Raw genomic sequence first — 22,131 nt, forward strand, 5'->3', positions numbered from 1 at the left:
TTCAGACTTTAAGCAGATTAGTATAATAGAAAGAATCATGAGTAGAGAGGCATGGTCCTAGGTCTTCCAAAACTGGCCATATAACCTGGAGCAAATCATTTGATCTCTTTAGGCCTCAGTCTCTGTGTCTATAAAACTAGGTTTAAACTAAATTATTTCTAAAGTTCCTTCTGACTTTTAATATTACTGTTCATGGGTTGCAATAACTGTCTTCATTTCTCTGAATGATCCAAAGCAATCTTGATTTATTTTCTTGATTGCAAATATTGCTAGATTCCCAACATCTGAGAGATAGTTGAAGGACCCTTGCTCACAGTTCCTGTTTAACATTTGAGTATAAACCATGCTTGTTGTAGACTGAACTCTTTTAAAGTCAACTAAAATAAATTAATAAATAGTCAATCAATCAGTACACATCACTACTCCCATTATCACTGAAGCTCCAAACAATGCCACCCTCCCACTTAGCCTCTTAAAATCCTCACTTGTTTTCAGTACTCAGATCAAGGTCCAGTTTCTAAAGTAAGGTTTCCCTGAACACTCTACTAGTGCTTCTTTTGCTTCTCAGTATGCTTTGAATTTATCATTCATGAATTTATCATACTGTATTTATAGTATTTTTATTACATTTATTTTGTTTATACCTTTGTTTATAGCTCTATGTACAAATGCCCCAAATGGAATTCAGAGGATCTGTGTTTTGAGTGCTTAAGCACATAGTTGCTAATCCTTGGTGGTTGATTGTATCTAAAGTCAGCCTTGCTTGTGCTTACTCAAGGAAGCTTACCTTATATAATATTTAAGAACATTACCAATTAAATAATGCCCTACAGAATTTCTGCAATATGTAAGAATGTAACTTTTCCTAGTTAGTCCAAGCTATTCCAAGTATTAGTGCAGATTTAAGTTTTAATAACTTCAGAAGTGTGTTATAAATATATTTTAAATACATGTGAAAACTTATTTACATTTCTTTTACATTTATGTAATTTTGTGAATTTTGATAATATTTCTAATATAACATGATGTGGTTCTGTTACTTGTGTGATGATTTCTGGACTTTCCCACTTTCTCAGACAGATGGATGGGTAGCGGTCTTCTTGTTTGGCTATCTTGGGTACTTGATCTATTTCCATTAGACCCTTTCTTGTAGGGTCTTATCAAAACTGTCATATGTGTACCGAAACCTTATTCTTTGGAAGAGTTATGATTAAAAATACAATCATTTCAATCACTGAAAAGCAGCTTATAAAATTTTTACAAAGTTTAAAAGTTGACTAGAGTATTGCATAGCAAGGTAGTGGTTATATATAATTTTCATAAGTAACATCAGTATTTTAATAATTTAATTAATATATAACTTTTCCAATGGTATGACTATTTTCTAAGTGTTAGCATTTATACTTCTAAAGTTCTTTAAAGCTTAAAACTGAAGTAGGACTTTTGAGTCATCCCATATAGGAAGATAAGGGATCAAGGTTAGACCTGTGGTTTTACTACTATGGGGAATTTTTGGTTGAGGAAATTCTACCAGTGCAGGTTGGCACTTTCTCTGCAACTTACTCTTACAGAATCGCCAAGAGCATCAGTTTTTAAATTGATTGACTTCAAATTTAACTAATGTTTATTAAGCAGTCCATCTCCTTAGATAGCTTGTGTCCTAAGGGAAGGGTAAGAATAGAGATTCTGGAGGAATATCAGATGGGAGATAGTAGGGACAAAGAAAAATCCAAGTGCTCTAGCAAAATGTCTTAGGTACTTTTTTCTTCTTCTATTAGTTATCTATTTATGTATATACGATGTAGCTTCCCAACTAGATTATAACTCTTTGAAGTTAACTTCTATATCTTACACTACTTTCTAGCTTGTTTACTGGGGTGAATGGGATGTTTAGGGAGGACTAGCACCTCTAGTGTGGGGGCTCTCAGGACCCTTTTAACATCTGCATGTTCACCTTTGGTGTCCACCTGATTCAACTAACATTTACCTGTGGTTCCAAGAAACCGTAGCATGAAAACCAGTCACACTATTTGGGCAGATGGACTTAATCAGGTGGAGGGTAACTGTCCTCAAACCCATTGGTGAGTTAGGGGGATGTTTACCCCAAGCATGTGAAGACTAACCCTAGCAGAATGGATGATTGAGAACAATTTGTTTCATCCCTCATGAAGGTAGCCAAAGCAGGTTCAATGAAGTGCCTAAAGCTTGGTCAGACATTGAAGACAAGGTCATGGGTTTCATCTTGGACCATCTCCAGTCTTCTTGACATTTTTCCTAACATTGGACTTTGATAACTCTGGAAGAGAGGGGCTGATGACTTTGTGCAACTCTGCCTCAATTAAATCCAGTTCATGTGCAAGTGAAGACATCACCCATCATCCACAATTTTACCCTACATAGTGATGTCATGAACTACAACCTGTTTGTTATCAAAACACAGTATATAATATTTTACATTCTTAAAACCTGAACACTATAAAAGTGTAAGTTTTCAACTTCACTACTGGCAAAAGGATGTTTGTCACTTGAATCAACTTCATGCTGACATCATAATACAATACCTTTATACATGTGGCACAGTTGTTGAAAGACATTTGCCTGTAGGGCAAAGGAACATGGGACATGAAATCAGGAGACCTGAGGTCCATTCCTGACTCATGACTTTCTCTAGCTGGATGATTTTGGGTAAATCCTTTCATTCTGTATTTCAGTGTACTCATCTATCAGATTGAGCTAATAGTATTCCTATTGCTCACTTCCCTCAGTGGTTAGGGAGAAAAGCCCCACTGTATGTTTTAAAACATTTTATAATTACAAATTAAATTACCTTATTACTATGCATATTTCTTTGTCTATAGGATAATGATCATTTGAACTTAGAAGACATTGGTTCAAGTCCTGATTCTTCTGTTTACTTCCCATGTTACAGCACAACTTCTCTGGTGCTCAGCTTTTTCATTGGTTCAATGGGGATAATAAACCTGTCTAAGGTTACTGTGAGAAAAGTGCAGTACTAAATTAATATGAACTTATTATCACTAGTAGCACTTTACCTGTATTACCAATAGGACTAAAAAGGTGAATAGATGAACAGTAGCCTTTCCCTAAACTGTCTTTTGGAGTGTAACTAATGGTAATAATTTTAGGTCCTGTCATTCTTCATAGTTTTCTGTCTTCATCTGTCTAAATATCTTTGTTCAAAAGGAACTTTGGCAAAAGCACCAAACTCCTCTGAGTGAACTGTTATGATTTTCAAGCATGGCAATAGTTGAGTCTGTTTCAAGATTTCCAAAAAGTCTACCCAATTTAATTCATAATCCAATAAAAATGTCAATTCTTAAATTAAAGATAGGACTATCTCACTTTTTGTATTTCCATTGCCTACCACAGTGCCTGGCTTTATATAGTAGGAGCTTAATTGGGTTTTTTCCCCTTCCTGTTGAGCTGTTATTCCCACATGTGTCTAATTCCATAGAATTTTGTTATTATCTAAGTGCTGGCAGATTTTCTTTGCTCTAGGAAGTCATTGCTAGTCATCCTAATCATTTTTTTATTGATACATTTTGTTTTTACATTACATTGATTTCTAATATACCTTCTCCTACCACCACCACTCATCACACCTCTTATAAGAGACTAAAAAAGAAAAAAAAACAGTTCAGCAAAATCATCCAATGCATCAACCTCATTTGACAGCTTAAGCAACATTGCATGCCCATAGTTCCCAACTCTCCAGTGAAGGGAAGAAAGTGCATTTTCTCATCTCAGATACAAGCTTAGTCCTAATCATTTATTGTGAATAATTACTTCTAGGGACCAGTGATGAAAGAATCTATTATGAAGATCTAACTGGTAATGAGATTTTTTTAATTTCTTAGTATTCTATCTTTTAGTCTCCAAAAAGGGAAAAAATTGACAATCTGGACTTCTTTTACTACTTTGTCTTTGACTTCAAATTTAACTAATGTTTATTAAGCAGTCCCTCTCCTTAGATAGCTTGTGTCCTAAGGGAAGGGTAGGAATAGAGATTCTGGAGAAATATCAGATGGAAGATAATAGGGACAAAGAAAAGATCCAAGTGCTCTAGCAAAATGTCTTAGGTACTTTTACATATTATTATGTATTAATGGTAATAAATGATTTAAAAGATTTTGGGGGGTTTTTTCCTCAGAAATTTTTTTGGTGAGCACATTCAGGAGAACAATGTACACAATATTCACAATTATGTAAAAGAAAATAACACTTAAGGAAATAAAAAACTCTAATCATGAGTTTAATGAATTGAAGAATGCTTCCCTCCCCTTAATGCAAAGGTCACTGGTGTGAGAGAAAGTATAACCAGTCAAATGTTTATTTGTTTTGCTTATTTTACTTGTTTTGGGTTTTTGTTTTTGTTTTGCTTTGTTTTAGGTAAGGGAATTTTCTGGTGAAGTATGAAAGTGAAGAGAGTATCATTAAGAAGTGAAAACATTTTTAAAAAAGCATCAGTAAAAATAATTCTTTTCCAAAAACCCCTTGGTACCCATATGACAAATAAAAAAAAAGAAACCTCAGGCTATATGTAGAGATGATTGCAGCTAAGAAGATTTGCACTACCTTATGGAGAAGTATTTCTTCTTTGGAAAAGTGCCTCTTGAGTATATTTTCTAATAATTGTTAGCATTCTCAAATCTCTCAAAAAGCCAAAGCAACCACTTGCTGTATCTCTCTGAATTCCAAATGCTATTCCACCTTTATTGGGGGGCTTCACTCTACAAACATTATGAGAGTTTCTATATTTAGACAAATTGGTTATGGCACCCACAGTTTATACCTTTTAGCATGGTTATGTTACTAAGATGTTAGACCATAGGGACAAGTCAGGGGGGTCCCATGGAATTGGTAAAGAGCAGACAATGTTAATCTACTCTCCAGTGAATCTATTTACCATCATACTACCAATAAGCTTCCATCAACCAAGTAGATAGTATTCTGGATGTATCCTCCAGATAAAGAGGAGCAATTTGTCCATCAATGAAATGAAAAAGAATTTTTATTCCTACCATTGTATGGCTTTTTTCCTATCAGCTGACTTGTTCCTGATATTCATTAGCAATAATAACAGTTTAGCAAAATAAGTCTTCTCTGTGGTTCAGTTTTGAATTTATAGCAAAACACCTTTGTTATCAGTACATTCATTTTAGAATGCAAATTCCAGTTAACTCATAGTTAATTCCCTACAAATAATGAGTAAAAAACAGCAAAAGAGAGTGGTTGTGTTGATAATACATGAAAGTTTACATGTTAGTTTGCCATGATTCTATTAGTGAGTCAAGTTATATTTAGCTAACAGTAAAGTTTTAGACAATACATAGCTTTCTTAAGGGATGGGGGGGGAATTGCAGTAAGTCTATGGGTTAGTAAATGAACTGTCATTATCCTCTCAGGTATAACTTACATTCATTTGGCAAGATATAATCAGTCAAGCAATAAACATTTATTAAGTGCCACTAATAATAATAATAATAATGATAATTAATAAATAATGATAGTCACTGTGCTAATTGCTAAGGGGGTACAAAAAGAATCAAAAGATAGTACCTGCCTTCATGGAACTCACAATCTAAAGAGAGAGGACAACAAGCAAACAAATATTAACAAACAAGCTATATATATATATATATATATATATATATATATATATATAATTAACAGAGGGTAGACACTAGAATTAAGAGGGAATAGGAAAGGAATATAGAAGATGGAATTTTAGGGGATTTATGTTATTGCACTAGATGGAAGAGATAATGATTCGCATACATGATAAGGAAGGAGTGCATTCTATGCATGGGGGTCAGCCAGACAAAATTCTCCAAGCTAAAAGACATATGTATATGTCTTTATATACTTTTGATGTTGTATCACAATTCTCTTTCCAAATCTGATTTCATTGGGAAACTACTATTACCCATGTATATTGGTGACTCCTCTGCCACTTTTAATACTTAGAGTAACCTGGAACAATGAGAACTTTGGTGAATTATCCAAGGTCACACAGACTGGGGGATCTTTAAAGTCTCCTTCCTGGTCTAACACTCCACAGGTCTACAATTTAAATAGGAGTCATTATTCAACCCTGAAGGAGGATAATTGGTTTGGATTTCAAGCTCCACCACTAATTCTGTGAACTTGGACAAATCACTTCTTGATAATGCAATTTTATCATCTGTAAAATAAAAATAATTATCCTTACATCATCAACAACAGATGTCAAACACTTTGAAAGTTATAAAATTCCATATAAATATTAGATATTGTTTTTACATTTTATATATTGCTATGGTTGTTATTTTTAAACCATCTTAAATGGATAGCCACAGAAAATTTCTTCCTTTTTTCCAGTGCCTTATTCCAAGACTTCCCTGCATTTCTCTTATCATAATTACTTAATTAATGAAAATATTATTGGGGGTACATGCTTTTTTGCAAGATTGTCTTCATTCAATGGAGCCTACAATGAAACAGGAAAACATAGTCCAGCTCTTTAGGAATTGACAATCTAATTGTAAATACAAGACATATACGTTTGAAAAGATAACTAACAAAACAGACCAACATTAGAAGTCCTAAATAAATACATTGATTGTAGTTTTAAAACTGGAAGGCATCTCAGTGGCCAACTAGAACTCCCCCCCCCTTTCATTTTACAGATGAAGAAACTGAATCCCAAATAGCTTATATGACTTGCCCAAAGTCATATGAGGATTAACTATCAAAGTTGGGGTGGTATCCCTGGAATTCAGAGATATCCCTGTAGCCCTATTCACCATGTTTTGGAAGTTTTGTGGTTGTTTTTCCTATTAATATGTCTATTTCTTCTTCCCTCTCTTTTAATTTCTGATTTGGCATTTCATTAACAGAAACTAAGTCATTATATTATTGGACTAGATAGAAGAGATAATGATTTACATACATGATTTCTGATTTTTTTTCATAAGAATTCATATGTTTATTGGAACAGACTCCTGTAAACAATTTCTAGACCAAGGCCTAGCCTAGAGAATTTAAAGCCTCTGTCCTAGAATACTTTCCTATCAATTCCTTGAAATTTGGGCACAAAATGGGATGGGACAAGAGGGAACAAGATTCCATAAGATGAGTACAGGATAGGTCTTTTTTTATGATCTCAGGAGCTCCAGTCTGATTTTTCTTTATTTTTTTTTTTTGCCTGAATCACATTGCTTAATCTTTCCTTGCTGGCTCTGATGAATTTTTCAAAATCTTTGAGCTTCCATCATATCATCTCATTCATTGGTCCTCATCAAATGTCTATGACATGAATAAGGAACTATCGTCTTATTAGTCTTTTTTTTAGGTCAAATAAATAAGTAAATGAATGAATGAATGGCTGAATCACAGAAAGCTTCAATGATTTGTCCAAGTGGCAGAGCCAGGCCAGGAACTAAATAAAGGTTTCAGACTCACAGACCAGCCTAATGATTTACCCATTAGACCACTAATTCCCAGGTCTGGTTTTGTGACACCATTTTCCCCCTTCCACCCTAACTCCCCTTCTTTCTCCCAGGAAATCTTCAATCGGCTCACAATGCAATATTGTTCAAATACAAAATAAAATATATTCCATTTTTTTTAAAAAAAGTAGGTTAGACTATGCACCATTTTTTAAGATGAGAAAATGATGCTTTGGAATCGGACAAATAATCACAACTCTTCAACATCTGAAATCCCTGGTGTGATCTCAACCGAACAACATTTCAGCAATGCTCCATAGGGCGAGTATTGTCACTGTACTCAGAAAAAAAAAAAACAAACCAGAAATCCAAGGCTCAGGTGCAAGTCTCCTTCCTTCTCCTCCCCCAGCCAGTGTATACAGCAAGGTCACCATAGGACATTTTCATTACAATCAGTTTCCCCAACTTATGGGGCAGCGCCTTCATTTCTCCATTAGAGCGTCCAGCTGGCAGGCCTCTTCCAAAGCCCAGTGAGGGTGGGGGCTGCTTTCTTTGCTGCGGGTTTGCTTACAAAGCTCTGGGGGCCAGCCTGCCCATCAGACCTCGCCTCTCCTGGCCTGCCCTTTGTTGATGGCAACCCTCAGGAAGGCCTACGCTCTGCATCCCGAGACCTCGCTAAGTGCCTATTCATCTCTACAAGAAGGGGGGAGGCTCGTCTCCAGCCAGCATTGAGCACATTTAAAATGGGCACTAGCTTCCCAAGCCAGGAAATTGCAGAGCTGTAATTCTTCCCCTCAATCCCCTCCATGATGCCCCCCACCACCACCACCATCTTCTCTTTCTATAGTAACCCTGCCCATCACGAAGCTCTTTCAGACAATAACTATCACAAGTGCCTAAAGTTGTCTGTGTTGAAAATATTTATAATGAAGCTGGGCTCCTGTGAGACCCAGTGAAGCAGCCAGCAATTCTGCCCTTTTATGCCAGCCTTCTGTGGAGGCCTGAACAATGAGACCCTGGTTTAGCCCTTGAGAAAAGGGTGCCCACTTCTGAGCAAAATACAAGTTAGTGACTTTGTGGACCCAAACATTCCCATCCGTGCAAATGATGTCTGAGAGGCTGAATTTTGTGGTAATGTTCAGGAACCCAAGGAGGAACACTGACCAGTTTTTATTTTTTGTTTTTTTGCTTTTCTTCCCCCTTCTGGTATATTTTAAACTCACTTTTCTGGCATTTTCAAGAGTTTCTGTACTCTTTATAAGAGGCCAAGGTCGTTTAGTCCATGGTATTTTGATATCATTTTTCACATCTAAGTAATCACTTCTTTTTTAGTCTAGTAGAATGATTTGGTAGCTAAAAATCAACATTGCTTTTAAGACCATTTCATATCAGAGTCCATAAAACTGCATCTATTGGCTTCACCATATTTCTTTCCTCTTATCCAAGCCCCCTTTTCCTGAAAAGAGTAAGTTCAGGAGCAATATCATACATCGAATTATATATCTTTTTTTTCCAGTGGTCATTCTGTAGTGATTCTGAATGAGGAAGCAGAATTGTCCAAGTCCAGTCATTCATACATACTGTCTTTGGCTCCTTGGCACCCTCATTTTTCCAGACAATTTTCTAAGATTATAAATTTGAGAGAAGGTATCAACCTACATAGGGTAGAGTTTCCTCATCCCAGAATTCTTCATATCAGTAATATCAATCACAGTGAAATCTGCACCTTTTTTCCCATAACATCTCAAATCTAATCTCTAAAATCACTAGGTGGGTAGGGTGATCACCATGGGTTCCTTGGAAGAGTTTGACCATGATGCAGTATTTCTTCTAGAAAACTTTTTGGGGACCTCTCATATACTGGCTGTACGTACCTAGGAAGGCCCCCAAGAAATTCTAAAAATCCTAAATTACAGAGGAGATGCACATATGCACATATGTACTGTTAGGGACAATTTCAATACTTCAAGTTCCCTACTAAAAAAATTCTAAACATTTCTATATCCTCAAATTTTTCCAATACCTAAAGTTCCTTTTTTTAAAAAAGGAAGTTTTCTAAGAGGAATGAAAGAAAAATCAAACTTAAATTTAAAAGTTCCCATCTATTTTCAGCGACTCACATCTAAATTTTACCCCTTGCTGACCCAATTCACCTGGAAGGCAACAGGCAAAGGAGGGTTTGCCTGTTAACCTGCCTTCAGGGCCAGAGATAAAGGTAAAAAAGTATATCACCATTGTTAGCATGTGGCTCTGGAGTCTCTTGAACCCAGGCTGTCTTTTTTTTTAAGTTAAAAAAATTAAATGTGTTTCTGTATATAATGCTAAAAAAATCTTTCTCTGGAAGAAAAAATACTCTATCTCAGGATACAATGTCAATTTAGATTTTTTTGCTGCTTTTTCTAAGAGAAGAGAAATAAAGATGGTTATAGTGATGAAAATGGGGAAGGAAAGGAAGAAAGGAATCATTTAAGTTTTGCATTTCCCTTATGAATGGACAACTAGTTGGCACAGTAGATAGAGTACCCACCTATAATCAGGAAGACCTCAGTTCAAACCCAACCTCAGGAAATTTACTAGCTGTGTGACCCTGGGCAAGTCATATCATCCAGTTTGCCTCAGTTTCCTTAACTGTATATGTCAAAGTCAAGACTTGAAACCCAGCCCTTCCCAATACCAAAGTCAACCTTCTAATCACTAAGCCAATTTGCCTCTTCACTTTTGTCCTGATGTATTTATGACATGAGTGCAAAGATTGTCCTATATGAAACACAAATGAAGACTTAATCACCATTTTCATAATCAAAATAAGAAAAAAATCTGACTTATAGGATGCCAAGGGAAAAATATGTGTCCCCTTCCCCTTCTTGCTTTCTTATTCTTCTTCCATCCCTTTAAAATAGAAGGACCAGACAGAGAATAGAGAGAGGACAGGAATAGAATAAAGATTTTTACAGAATTACATTTGGGGCTTAATGGAAAAAAATTATTTGAGGAATATTTCATAGAATATGGTATATACATACATTACCTGAGAGAGAACAGCATCAACATTCATTACTAAAGCCACCCAACATGCAGGCAGATGGAATTCCTGAGCAGAAATCTAATTATGTCTTTTTTTTTTCTTTCCATTTGGTTTGCTTACAGATGATCATTCCAGGATACTTTTGAAATCTGAAAATAGCCACGACAATTCTGACTACATCAATGCAAGTCCCATTGTAAGTATGCAAACTGATCCTAAGTCAACTTTTGGTCTTCCCTTAGATAGCATTAATATGGACATGGACAATGTTGTTCTAACTTAGAAAAATAGCCAAAGTTGTCTTTCTGAGACAGAGTGAGCCAAAAACTAATCCTGAACTGATATAGAAGTTTGCTTAAGCTTGCAAGCATGGCCTGTTCAGACCCCATCCAATGAGTAGGAGCTTCTAGCCTGGTAAAATAGATCCAAGATTTAGACTATACATTTATTAGACAATGAGATGAGTGAATGATGAAATAAGAGGAAACTTTTAAATGAGCCTGTGACTCTTGGGCAGGATTCTCCAGTTGTTTTATGAGTCTTCTTCTGAGTTGCCTATCTTCCTGTTCTTCAGTGGAAGGAAAGAAAAAACTTCAGAATGCAAACCCATCACTTTTTTAAATGATCCATGACACCAGGTCAGATTCAGAATTATGGGCTAGTCCCCTTAGTCTGGGAATGCTTTCTTTTTAAGAAAAAGAGAGCGGCTTACAGGTTGTGCTCTTATTTGGGAAGCCAACACTTAGAATGTAGTGAAGATCTCAAGTATTGTCTATATTGAGGAGGAAAATTGACAGGGCAATTTTTCATAAACCACTTGGCCCAGGGCCCCAGTGAATACAAGTATTTTTGTCTTCCAGAGATGCATACCTTACTAACATGGGCCTCATTCTGTTTACTTTTTTGTTTTCCTCTGTGAACTGGGGGTAAACAGCTAAGATTGAAAAAGGGCCTATCTGGACAATCTTAACTGGTGGAGGGGGATGGAAGGAAGGAAGAAAAAGGTGAAAAGTTAGACTTTAAGAGGTGACTCAGGTAGATTTTTCAAAACTGAATGTGATGAATATGATTGCAGATGGAGAAAAAAGAGATAAGCTGTTATCTCTAAGTAAAGAAAGTGCCGGAAGACAGGTTTTTAAGAGGGTGCACTTAGTGGCATTTTAAACTGAAAGCTGAGCTAGGGGAATTTGTTATCTGTATGTCAAGATAGAGGGAATTTTGCTTATTGTAGTTTCCTGCCCCCCCCACACTCTTTTTGGGGATTTTTCTTTAAATTTGGTGCCTGTAGGAAACAAGGTGACAGGAATCTTTCTGAAGATTGCAAAGTGATGATGGATCAAATGTTTCCCTCTGAAGATCACAGGGAGAAGGAAACATTTGGCCACTTGAGTGAGGAGGCTGAGATCTTAAGTAGGTAGTGTTGGGATGTTAAACAAGGTTTCTGTATCTGCCTGAAAAAATTCATTTACACAGTAAATTGTTTCAGAATCAAAACAATTCTTCTTTGTTTCTCCAGAGAAGTCTTCCAAGTGAGAACCAGAAACTTTTTGTTGAGGAACTACTTAGTTTAATTGTTGGGGTTTGTTCATTTTAATATACTGAACTCTAGCCCTGACATAATTTATTTTCACAGAATCAAAACTGGGGTGGGGGAGAGAAGGGGGGGGACAAAGAGAAGGAGACCCTCTCATTCCCAGAAATCTGGGCCTGTGTAATTTGCTAGTCGTATCACCTAGGATAAACGGAGTCTCGGCAACAGTTAACATGCTTGGTCTACATCAGGGGTTCTTAGTTGGCATAGTAGAGAAGAGCTCTGCAACTGGAGACAGGAAAAACTGACTTTTAAATTATAAAGTAAAATATGTAGGTTTTTAAAGGAAAGTAACTATACTGAAATAGTTTTAAAATATTTTCTTTTGAATCAACATGCTTCAGGTTAAGAACCCCTATTCTATATGGCCTTGGAGAACTCTTTCTAATCTCAATTTATATTCCTAAATGTTGACCATTGGTATTATAGAAACACCTTTGCCAGAAGAAGAAAAAACTACTAAATGGCAATTGCCAAGTGTCCCAGAGTTGCCTAGGACACTTAAAAGATAAGAGATGCCCCTAGTTATCCAGCTAAATGATATATCAGAGGCTGATTCTGACTCCCAATTCCAAGATCTGCCTTTCTGATTCACATGTGCCAGAGATTAAATTATATTCCCTGCTTCAGAGCAACCATATGGAAAACAACAACAAAATGTTCTTTATAGAAAAATCACATGATTACTTCTTTAGCTTTCATCCCCTACCCCAGTTACCCACCTCCAAGATTACAAGGGAACTCAGTGCTATTGAGTCTATACATGTGCTCAATTTCTATATTCAAATATGAAAAGAGTGAGTGGAAAGAGTAATAGTAATAATAATTGTGAGCCAACAAAGTGTTTATGCTAATCTGCAGGTCTTATTATCTAAGACCTAATTCTCATGAAACTAAAATCTAATAAGAAATGTGGAATCTAAAAAGAAATCAAGTTATGATTTAATAACAATAGTTAGAAAAGATGGCCAGAGATTTTATCAAAACATTTCAAGTACTGACTACTCTTTCCTTACTCTCACCTAGATCGTTTTTTGAAGGGGAGAAATGAATTGAATAGCTTTGATTGTTTTGTTCCTAGGAAAATATAATCTGGGGTGGCTAGGTGGTGTAGCGGATAAAGCACTGGCCTTGGAGTCAGGAGTACCTGGGTTCAAATCCGGCTCAGACACTTAATAATTACCTGTGTGGCCTTAGGCAAACCACTTAACCACATTTGCCTTGCAAAAACCTAAAAAAAAAAAAAAATATATATATATATATATATATATATATATATATATATATATATATATATATATATAATTAAGTTTTGTGCCACTCATGTTTTCAATAATCCTATTTTAGGGACATTTAATTGGTTTTTTTCCCCAGTTAATACAATGAGAAACAATTAGTATTTTTAAAAGTTAGCTGTGGTTTAACAAAAATGTGCATTTGGTGCTCCATTTTCTTATTTTGATAACTCCAAGAATGATCAGAATTTTCTAGTAGTTTTGATTATTAGACCTTGTGATATTGGATTATGAGAGACTATTTTATTTTCATTGTGGCAGCAAGGTGAGTATTAATAAAACAAGGGCAGGATTCTCTGAATCGCAAGAAAAGAGCAGTTTCCTTTTTCACCCTTGGAGCTCAAAACATCTCATGAGGATAGACTAAAAAATAAAGCAATTATTTTCAAATCTAAAAACAATTGAGTTACATCAATGTATTTGTGACTAAGTTATCACCATTTTATAGAGCTCGGGGCCCAGCTTCCAGATGTTTGAGTTGCTCCAGCCCTACCTTAAATCTAAATGGTAACAATGATATTTGCCAAAGGAAGGCAGCCACCCAGGTTTATTCATATACACTTAGGGCTATGTTTATATATGTATATTATATATATTTTTTCAAGTAATATCTAGCCTCAATTTTTGCTAAAATCTAAAGCTGATCTGTTAGTCCCCTAGGCCAGCAACTGTTGGGAGCACAGATGATTCCATTAAATGATTTCATGAATTTTAAAAAATTTCATACAATGAGCAAGCATACTGGATTCCTTTCAAATTCTGGGTTGTAAGAATAAGCCAGAGGATACCAACTTTACCTCCTCTCTCTGAAATCACTGAAAGTACAGTGATAATAACTCTGCTACCAGCAATTGAATGAAAAGCTTGCAATTACAGCACAAGGAGACCCTGACTGTGCAGAATAAAACTACGATAATTACATCTGTCATATTTGTACTTAGTCCTCATTAAATTTCAGGGAAATCATCCAGTAGTAAATAATGTGCAATCTTTGCTTTTAAATCAGAGGTCATGAAAGTAAATGGGAATTCTGTTTCCCCTCATAGGGCGTCTAAGGGAAAAACCCATCAACTACATTTAAAAACTCAGCTTGCTTATTTTTGAAGACACCAAACTGAGGGATGTCATTAATATGACAGTTTGCTTCAACACAGTATACAATTTTTTTAACCAAGAACTATTCTGAAATTTTTAATGACACTTAAAAATGAAATTACTGCTTCATTCTCATTTATTTGGAGAAATTTGTTTAAAATTTCAATTCTAAAATCATCTAACAAATCCAAATTGAGACATTCTTGTTAAGGTTGAGAGAAAAAAAGAGATGGGTAAGACTCTGAGTCTCTTGTAAATTGGTATTTCACTAAAAGAGGATTTTTTTTCATTAGACTATTATATGCATACATATTACAATGAGATAACAGCATTCTGCAAAGCATAAAGTGCTATAAAAATGTCAGTTACCATTATTTTCACCATATTCAGCTATTCTTGTATATGCTAGATGAAGCTTACTGAAGTCCAGTCTGATGTTTAAGAAACTATTCTCCCTTCTGTGCCTTAAATGATGGTAAAATTATGCTGCTGGAAAATTAGAAAATTTTAAATAAATAAGAATTTTCTAAAATGGCCCATTTCTCTCTTATCCATTTGTTGTTCAATCTTTTCTAACTTTTGCATGACCCAATTTGGGGTTCTCTTAGCAAAGATACTGGAATGATTTGCCATTTCCTTCTCTAGCACATTTTACAGATGAGGAAACCGAGGGGGAAAAAAAAAAGGTTAAATGACTTTCCCGGGAGCTAGTTAAGTGTCTGAGGCAAGATTTTAACCCCTGGGGATTATATCTTCCTGATTCCAGTCCTAGCACTCTATCCCCTGGGTCACCCAACTGCCCCTTACTTTATCTAAGCTATACTTAACAGAAGCTGGTCCTTTAGTGTCTTCTTTGACATCAGAATTTAAGAATATTTCTTTGTCTTCTCATTTGACAGAAGTAAAAAGCTTTTTAATCATAAAGCATTTTCAGAGGGTGCAAAGCTTCATGGTATTAATATCCAGAATATGGCTAAAGAAGAAGTAAGAATCATTTACAATATCTAAAATTGCTTCCAAGTCCTCTTTCTATATTATACTTCCTCAAATCAAAATCAAACAGTGGCAGGGTGTTTTTTTTTTTAATTTCCATTCTCCAGGTTGAAATCTTACCAGATCTTAACAACACAAGAGCTATGTACTCTACAAGTGCTTAAGAATGAGCCTTTCTTGGATTTCATTTGATTTTTTTTGCCACATTTTAGTAATATGAGTTTTCTCATGAGTAAAGGATTCAACTGAAAAAAAAATGATTTTCTTTTGGGGGCCAAGGGGAGGGGTATAGTTTTAGTAAAAGCAAAATTATACCCTTTAATTACACTTGCATTGCAATGATCTTTGATCCTCTTTTTGCATAAAATCACAAAGCCACCTCTAAAGATGGTTCACTATGATACTGGCTTGTCTGCTATGGCAGTGTTACTGTGAAAATTTCCATTATGAGAGAAAATGTTTAATAATTGCACCACTTTGCTTCTCCAAATGCACCAACCTTTCAGTGCTGGGAGAAAGCATGTAAACTTTGACCTCACAGAACCAGTCTTTTCACCTTGTACAGCTTGTAACATACTGGTAGAAACTTAGAGCAGGGTCTCTAGTTTGTACAGGTCACATGTCTCTTTTTTTATTAATAAATTGACATATATTTCCCTGATGAATTCAGTATCAGCTTAGATGATTTGTTTGGTTATATAACCTATGTATTTATATGCCAATTTAACTTGAATATTTTCTCATTAAGACACTCAACACCCATATGACCTTGGTCAAGTGACCTCATCTCTCATCTGAAAAATGAGATAACCTATAAGGTCCCTTCTAACTTTATGTCATTGGGTCATTTCAGCTGTATCTGACTCTTTGTGACCTCATTTCAGCTTTTCTTGTCAAAAAAATGGAATGGTTTGCCATTTCCTTCTCCAACTTATTTTACAGATGAGAAACTAAGGACAGCAGGGTTAAATGATTTATCCAAGATCACACAGCTTTTAAGGGCCTGAGACCAGATTTGAAATTATGAAGAGGATTCTTCCTGATTCCAGGTTCAGTGTTCTATAGCATATAGACCTCACTATAGATATAGCCCTCTCAGATCTATATCTGCATACATCCGAGGGGGGCTTTGCATATGCACATGGTTATGCATACATTCACACGGAAAAAGAATAGAATTCAGAGAAGTATTCTTTTAAATGAGAAGTAAGGAAAAAAGGGATAGGAAAAATTTTCCAACACATATTAGTGCCCAAGACAATATACAGAGAAGACGGTTGTGGTATCCATACTATTAGAGTGGATACATAGCAAAAGCATTTATGCTATAATCTTCAATTACTTTGATTGGAAATAAAATATATATATATATATATATATATACATTTTGTATATACATATATACATTTTTGTATGTATATATATATATATATTAGCATTAATGTATTTTTTTTTATTCCAAATAGTCTCAAATATGAACCTTCCTTAAAATTACCTAAAAGTTAATGAAACATATTCATTTTAAGTAGTTAAATATTTGTTATATTTTTATTCAGTTACAGACTGGCTAATAGCATGATAGGAATTTCTGCTGTTTTATATTTGCTATGAGCAAAAAGTGTTCCTGCCCATAATTGTTTTCTGTACAACAGAATGTGCCTGGAATGTAATAATTGTAATTGTCTTTTGAATTATTGTTAAATGGATGACACATTTCTCTACTCTATGCTCATTATGATGTTTGCTACATTCCAAATAGCAGCTTTTTGACAGCAGCTGATTAGTGCTAAAATACCAAGAAGTGGCCCAGACCTGCTTTACTAGATAGTTGAATGTTTGGAAGTATTTCTTCTCTGACAATACTACTTACATCATCATTGATTTTCTTTGCTTTTGTCTTCAACAACACAAACAGGTGGTTGATTAAAAAATATTTTTTTAAAAAATCACTGTGAAATAAATTATGACCTTTCATAAATGTTGACTTCTTTATCCTCCCTATACCATTCTCAACTTTTGCTCTTAATGACATATTTGTTGTTTTGAATGCTGTTTAAAATGCAACTATTTTGAATATAGCAGCAGTTTAAAATGCCTTGCCCTGCCAATTGCTTTTGGCAAACAACTCATTTGACAAGGGGGTGGAGTTTTAATTTTTCAGTACAACTCTTTACAGAGAAGAGGCCAAGGTCCTAGTAAAGAACTATCACCACCCTGGCTCCCTGCCCCAGCAAAAACATATTTTCAAAAAAATCAAAGACTTATTTCTGAGTCTTTTCCTTTTTCTTTCCTTCCACAACATTTTAATTGGTACTTTCAATAAGAGTAACATAATTTACCTGTATTGTATTTGTGGTAGTGAATTTTAACATTAGGTCCAGTTTTAATTATAAATCAGAAAATTAGGAGCATCAAAGGCATTTTTCCTTCCTCAGTATCTTTTTTCCCCAGCAAGTATCACATTGTTGTTCTGTTAGAATAACTTACATCTGTTCTTTTATGCGCTTTTCCTTTTTCATAGTGCACATAATTATAAGGTGCATTCTTTTATGCTGACAACCATCACCACGGAAAATGTTGATAGGCTCTGAACAAATTCAGGAGATGCCTGCTAGAAGGAATCTGTCTTATACTTGCCCTTGTTAAAATTTAAACTTAGAATAACATTTTAAAGTGTTTCTGAAATACCATAGCTTAATGTTTAGCTTTGCATGTGGTGGCACATCTCACATTTGCATTGTTTGGAGTAACAAATCCTTAATCATAATGCTAAAGTCAAGATCATACAACACCTTTGCAATGAGCCCTGAAATCAAGAGGCATTAGATAAGTCTAATAAACAAACAATGTCCTCACCCTGGAAAGTGGAAATCCTACTATGCAGCTATACCTTTCAACAATGTAGAATGATTCCCTGCATTCACCCACTGAAACTTGTCCAATTTGGTCTTACTTCTAACATCCCCTTCTAGGAAGCTTTCCAATAATCAGAGAATTCTATCAGAAAGTTTTCTTAAACATTGAGTTTAATATCCTCCCACTCTCACCCCCTCCTCTTTACTAGTTGACTGGAGACTTAGGATTTAAGGGGGAAAAAACACACCCTATTACTCTGAAAACCTTCAGTGCAGCAGCACTATAATCCTATTTGGTTCTCAAGGCTTTGTTTCTCCCCCTCTTTTTTTTTCTACTCAGTCAGTCTTTGAATTAAATGTTATAATTAAGGTCTTTCAAGCCAAACATCCTCTATTGAGGCTAGCAGGATGCATTTGGACAAATCAACTAGCCAGAAAGCCCACAACTGCATTCTTTTTTTGTTTGTTTGTTTTTAGTTCCTTGTTAACTGGCATGGTGGAAATAGAATGGGAAATTAGCTACTTGAAGGCTGGGACCACTCTTCTATGAAGTGCTTATCTCACTGTGGGCTCTTAATATCCCTGGACTCAAGGCTGATGGTGACTCAGCTAGTGGGAGCAACTCCCTGGGAGTAAACAAAAACAACCACCCATGTGAGATGAGTTAATACTTTCAAAGCAACTAAGAAGATGCCAGTTATTAATAAACATTTCCAAGACCCTGAAGAGTTTTTTTTTTTCATGGATGAGTGGTGTTTTCTCTTGTTGTTAAGAGTTTACTGTCTCACAATCACAGACTCATTGGTGATAAATAACAAATGGATCCATTATTTTTAGTGCCATATCTGTGGTAAAGCTGGAGGGCACTTACACTGGCAATGTAGATGGCATGATTATTATATTAGTCATTTGCATACTTAGAATCCTAGCTAGAATTCTTTATTCCTCCATTTCTACCTTAGTGGATAATGTTCTTGGATTTTTTTAGGAGCAAGAGTTTACATTTTCAAATTGATTTGTTGACATCTTAGTTATTTGGGCTAGTGAACTTTATATATTTATACATTATATTATATATATATATATGTATTCATATATATTTGCAGGTGTTGCTCTTTTATTTCCAATATTATGTATAAGTAAAGCATTACAAACCTAACAGGGTCACTTTCCCACTAAGGGTGGGTAAAAGATGGTAAAGGATGGTAAAGAGAAGTTTTTAAGAGAGTTTTGTTTTGTTTTTTCCATTTCTGAAATGGTTGAGTATTAAAATGACATTAAGAATCAAGAGAATCTAGTCTGTTGTCTTTACCAATTCACCTTTAAATAGGTTTATCTTCTAGTTTCTTAAGAAAAATCCAACTACATCTTATCATAATTTTCTCTCTCAGATGGATCATGACCCTAGAAATCCAGCCTATATTGCTACCCAAGGACCACTTCCAGCAACTGTGGCTGACTTTTGGCAGGTAAGTCTTTTTTTAAGTTAAAGCACTTCTGAAAGTGGAATCTATCAAACTGGCCATCAATAACTTGTCTTTATTAAGTTCATTGGTTCAGTCATAGTTGAATGGGTCAGGATACCTGATTGACTCTGCATTCGACATCCTACATTGGTCAATTCATTTAAAAATTAAAGATGCATGCTAACTTGTTTTCAAAATGATTTCATTAGAATTTGAGTGTTTCAAAATTTCAGAAGTTCCCTTTATTTAATATCCATGTTGCCCTAGGAAATTAGAGAATTCATATGATTGGAAGGTAAGAACAGAAAGGGCTTTTTATACATGGGAGGTAATCCTGGTCCGTTTGCCAATTCGCAGATTAAATTAAAGCAAACTGAATAGAACTTTAATATGATTTGAAATAAAAAAGGTATTTCTGTAAACACTATCCAGGTTATTGGAGCATCATAAAGAATTATCATGAATTTGTCTCATGTGTAAGTAGGTCTTCTGAACAACAAAAAGACATTCAATCTGGGAAATAGTATTTTATTTGCAAAGTCGTTGCAATAAAATGAAAGTTAGCTTTAAAGTCAAAGAGAGACCTTGATTTAAATTTCTTTTCTAATTTTTTTTGCAAGGCAATGGGGTTAAGTGGCTTGCCCAAGGCCACACAGCTAGGTAATTATTAAGTGTCTGAGGCTGTAGAACTCAGGTACTCCTGACTCCAGGGCTGGTGCTCTATCCAGTGTGCCACCTAACCACCCTAAATTTCTTTTCTAACATTCTGATCACAACTTCTCTGAAGCTCATTTTCTTTGTTTATATAATAAAAATAAGAATAATAGCTTTACACGTTTGTGAAGAGTGAATGAAATAATGCATGTAAAATGCTTTGTAAGTCTTAAACTATTCTACATAGTTTAGCTATACCTGTAGGGTAGGGTAGCTGGGAGGCTCAATGGCTAAAACACTGGGTTTGTGATCAGGCAGACTCATCTTCTTGAGTTCAAATCTGGCCTTGCATTCTTTTTAGTTTTGTGACTCTAACCCAGCACTTGACCCTGTTTGCCTCAGTTTCTCATCAGTAAAATGAGCTAGAGAAGGAAATGGTAAACTGCTTCAGTATTTATGCCAAGAAACCCCGCCAAAAGGTCACAAAAAAGTTGAACAGGACTGAAAAGACACAATAACAACCTATAGGGTGAATCTGTCTCCAAAGAGCAGTTTTGTGTCATGAAAAATATTAGAAAATTTCTACTCTAATGAAAATAGAAGCTTTACCTGATGGGCTAATTTTATTTTTCAAAAGAAGGAAATAAACATCTCTGATGACTCTGATGGCTCCATGACCTCACTGGTGTTGGCATTCCTTCCATCAGTTCTTCCTTCCCATTCTGTTCAGTTCTTCATCTTGGCCTTCCTTAAATCTTCTGTAGGAGGTCTTTTATGTCTTGCCATAAGTTGTCCTTGCTAATAAGCTTCTACCTCCTTATATCCACCAGGCATTATCCTTAAGGTCACCTGCAGTTTTATTTCTCTAAGTCTTTTAATATTTCATAAATACCAGTACAATATTTGAGTTGTCCATTGTCCTTCTCACTGCATGGCTGACCCACATCCTTTTCCATCAATTATATGTCCTCAAGTTAACTTTAGCCAACACGCTTTTTGTCTTTTTAAGGCACATGTCATTTTTGTCTTCTGGTAGCTTGAGAAAAAGAATTTTTTGTTGTAGCTTTTCTCTCAGATTAGGACTCAGAAGTCTTACATTTGTGTGTGTGTGTGTTCTTAATTATGGAGATGTTTTGCAGAATTTTTTAATCATGTCACACTTTTATGAAGAGACAATACTCTAACTGGATTTTCTGATTAACACAGAAATTGCCCACATTATGGATACCCCTACACAGGATGCTTTTCCATGTGGCATTGGTAGATGTTTCAATTATGTATTTTTTAAAATGTACTCATTTACCAACTATAAATTTCAGTTAAATAGCTAGACCATAAACTGTGGTATCAACACACTTTAAAAACTATAAAGTTGAGGTCTTCTTTAATAACTTCAGTTGTCATTGAAGAATATAAGCTTTTCCCCAAACCTTGGACAGGTACAATATGGAAGACTTCAACAATTGTCTTAAAGTTTGAGAGTAGAAGTAGTATTTTAAAAAAAAGCCTTGGGACAATTGAAAAGTATTCTGCTGGGGCTCATGGCTTCCTTATCTGTGCTTTCTGCAGGTACATACAATTAGTATGCTCAAGAAATTCTGAATTCAAATGCAACCTCAATCCTTACCAGCTGTGTGACCCTAGACAAGTCATTTGACTTCTGTTTGTCTCCGTTTCCTTATCTATAAATTGGGAGCTAAAAATAG

At 35.3% G+C, this 22,131-nt stretch overlaps 1 protein-coding gene across 1 annotated transcript in view; it reads left to right on the forward strand.

Moving 5' to 3' along the window:
* Positions 1–22,131, forward strand: part of LOC141492676 (receptor-type tyrosine-protein phosphatase N2) — a 144,847-nt gene that overhangs the window by 58,636 nt on the left and 64,080 nt on the right. The window contains exons 3-4 of the mRNA XM_074193253.1: positions 10,599–10,672; positions 19,697–19,774. Coding sequence (XP_074049354.1) covers positions 10,599–10,672; positions 19,697–19,774 — 152 coding nt within the window. The remainder of the gene's footprint in view (positions 1–10,598; positions 10,673–19,696; positions 19,775–22,131) is intronic.

The sequence above is a fragment of the Macrotis lagotis genome, chromosome 7 (assembly GCF_037893015.1).
Source record: "Macrotis lagotis isolate mMagLag1 chromosome 7, bilby.v1.9.chrom.fasta, whole genome shotgun sequence".
In the NCBI taxonomy this organism is placed as follows: Eukaryota; Metazoa; Chordata; class Mammalia; order Peramelemorphia; family Peramelidae; genus Macrotis; species Macrotis lagotis.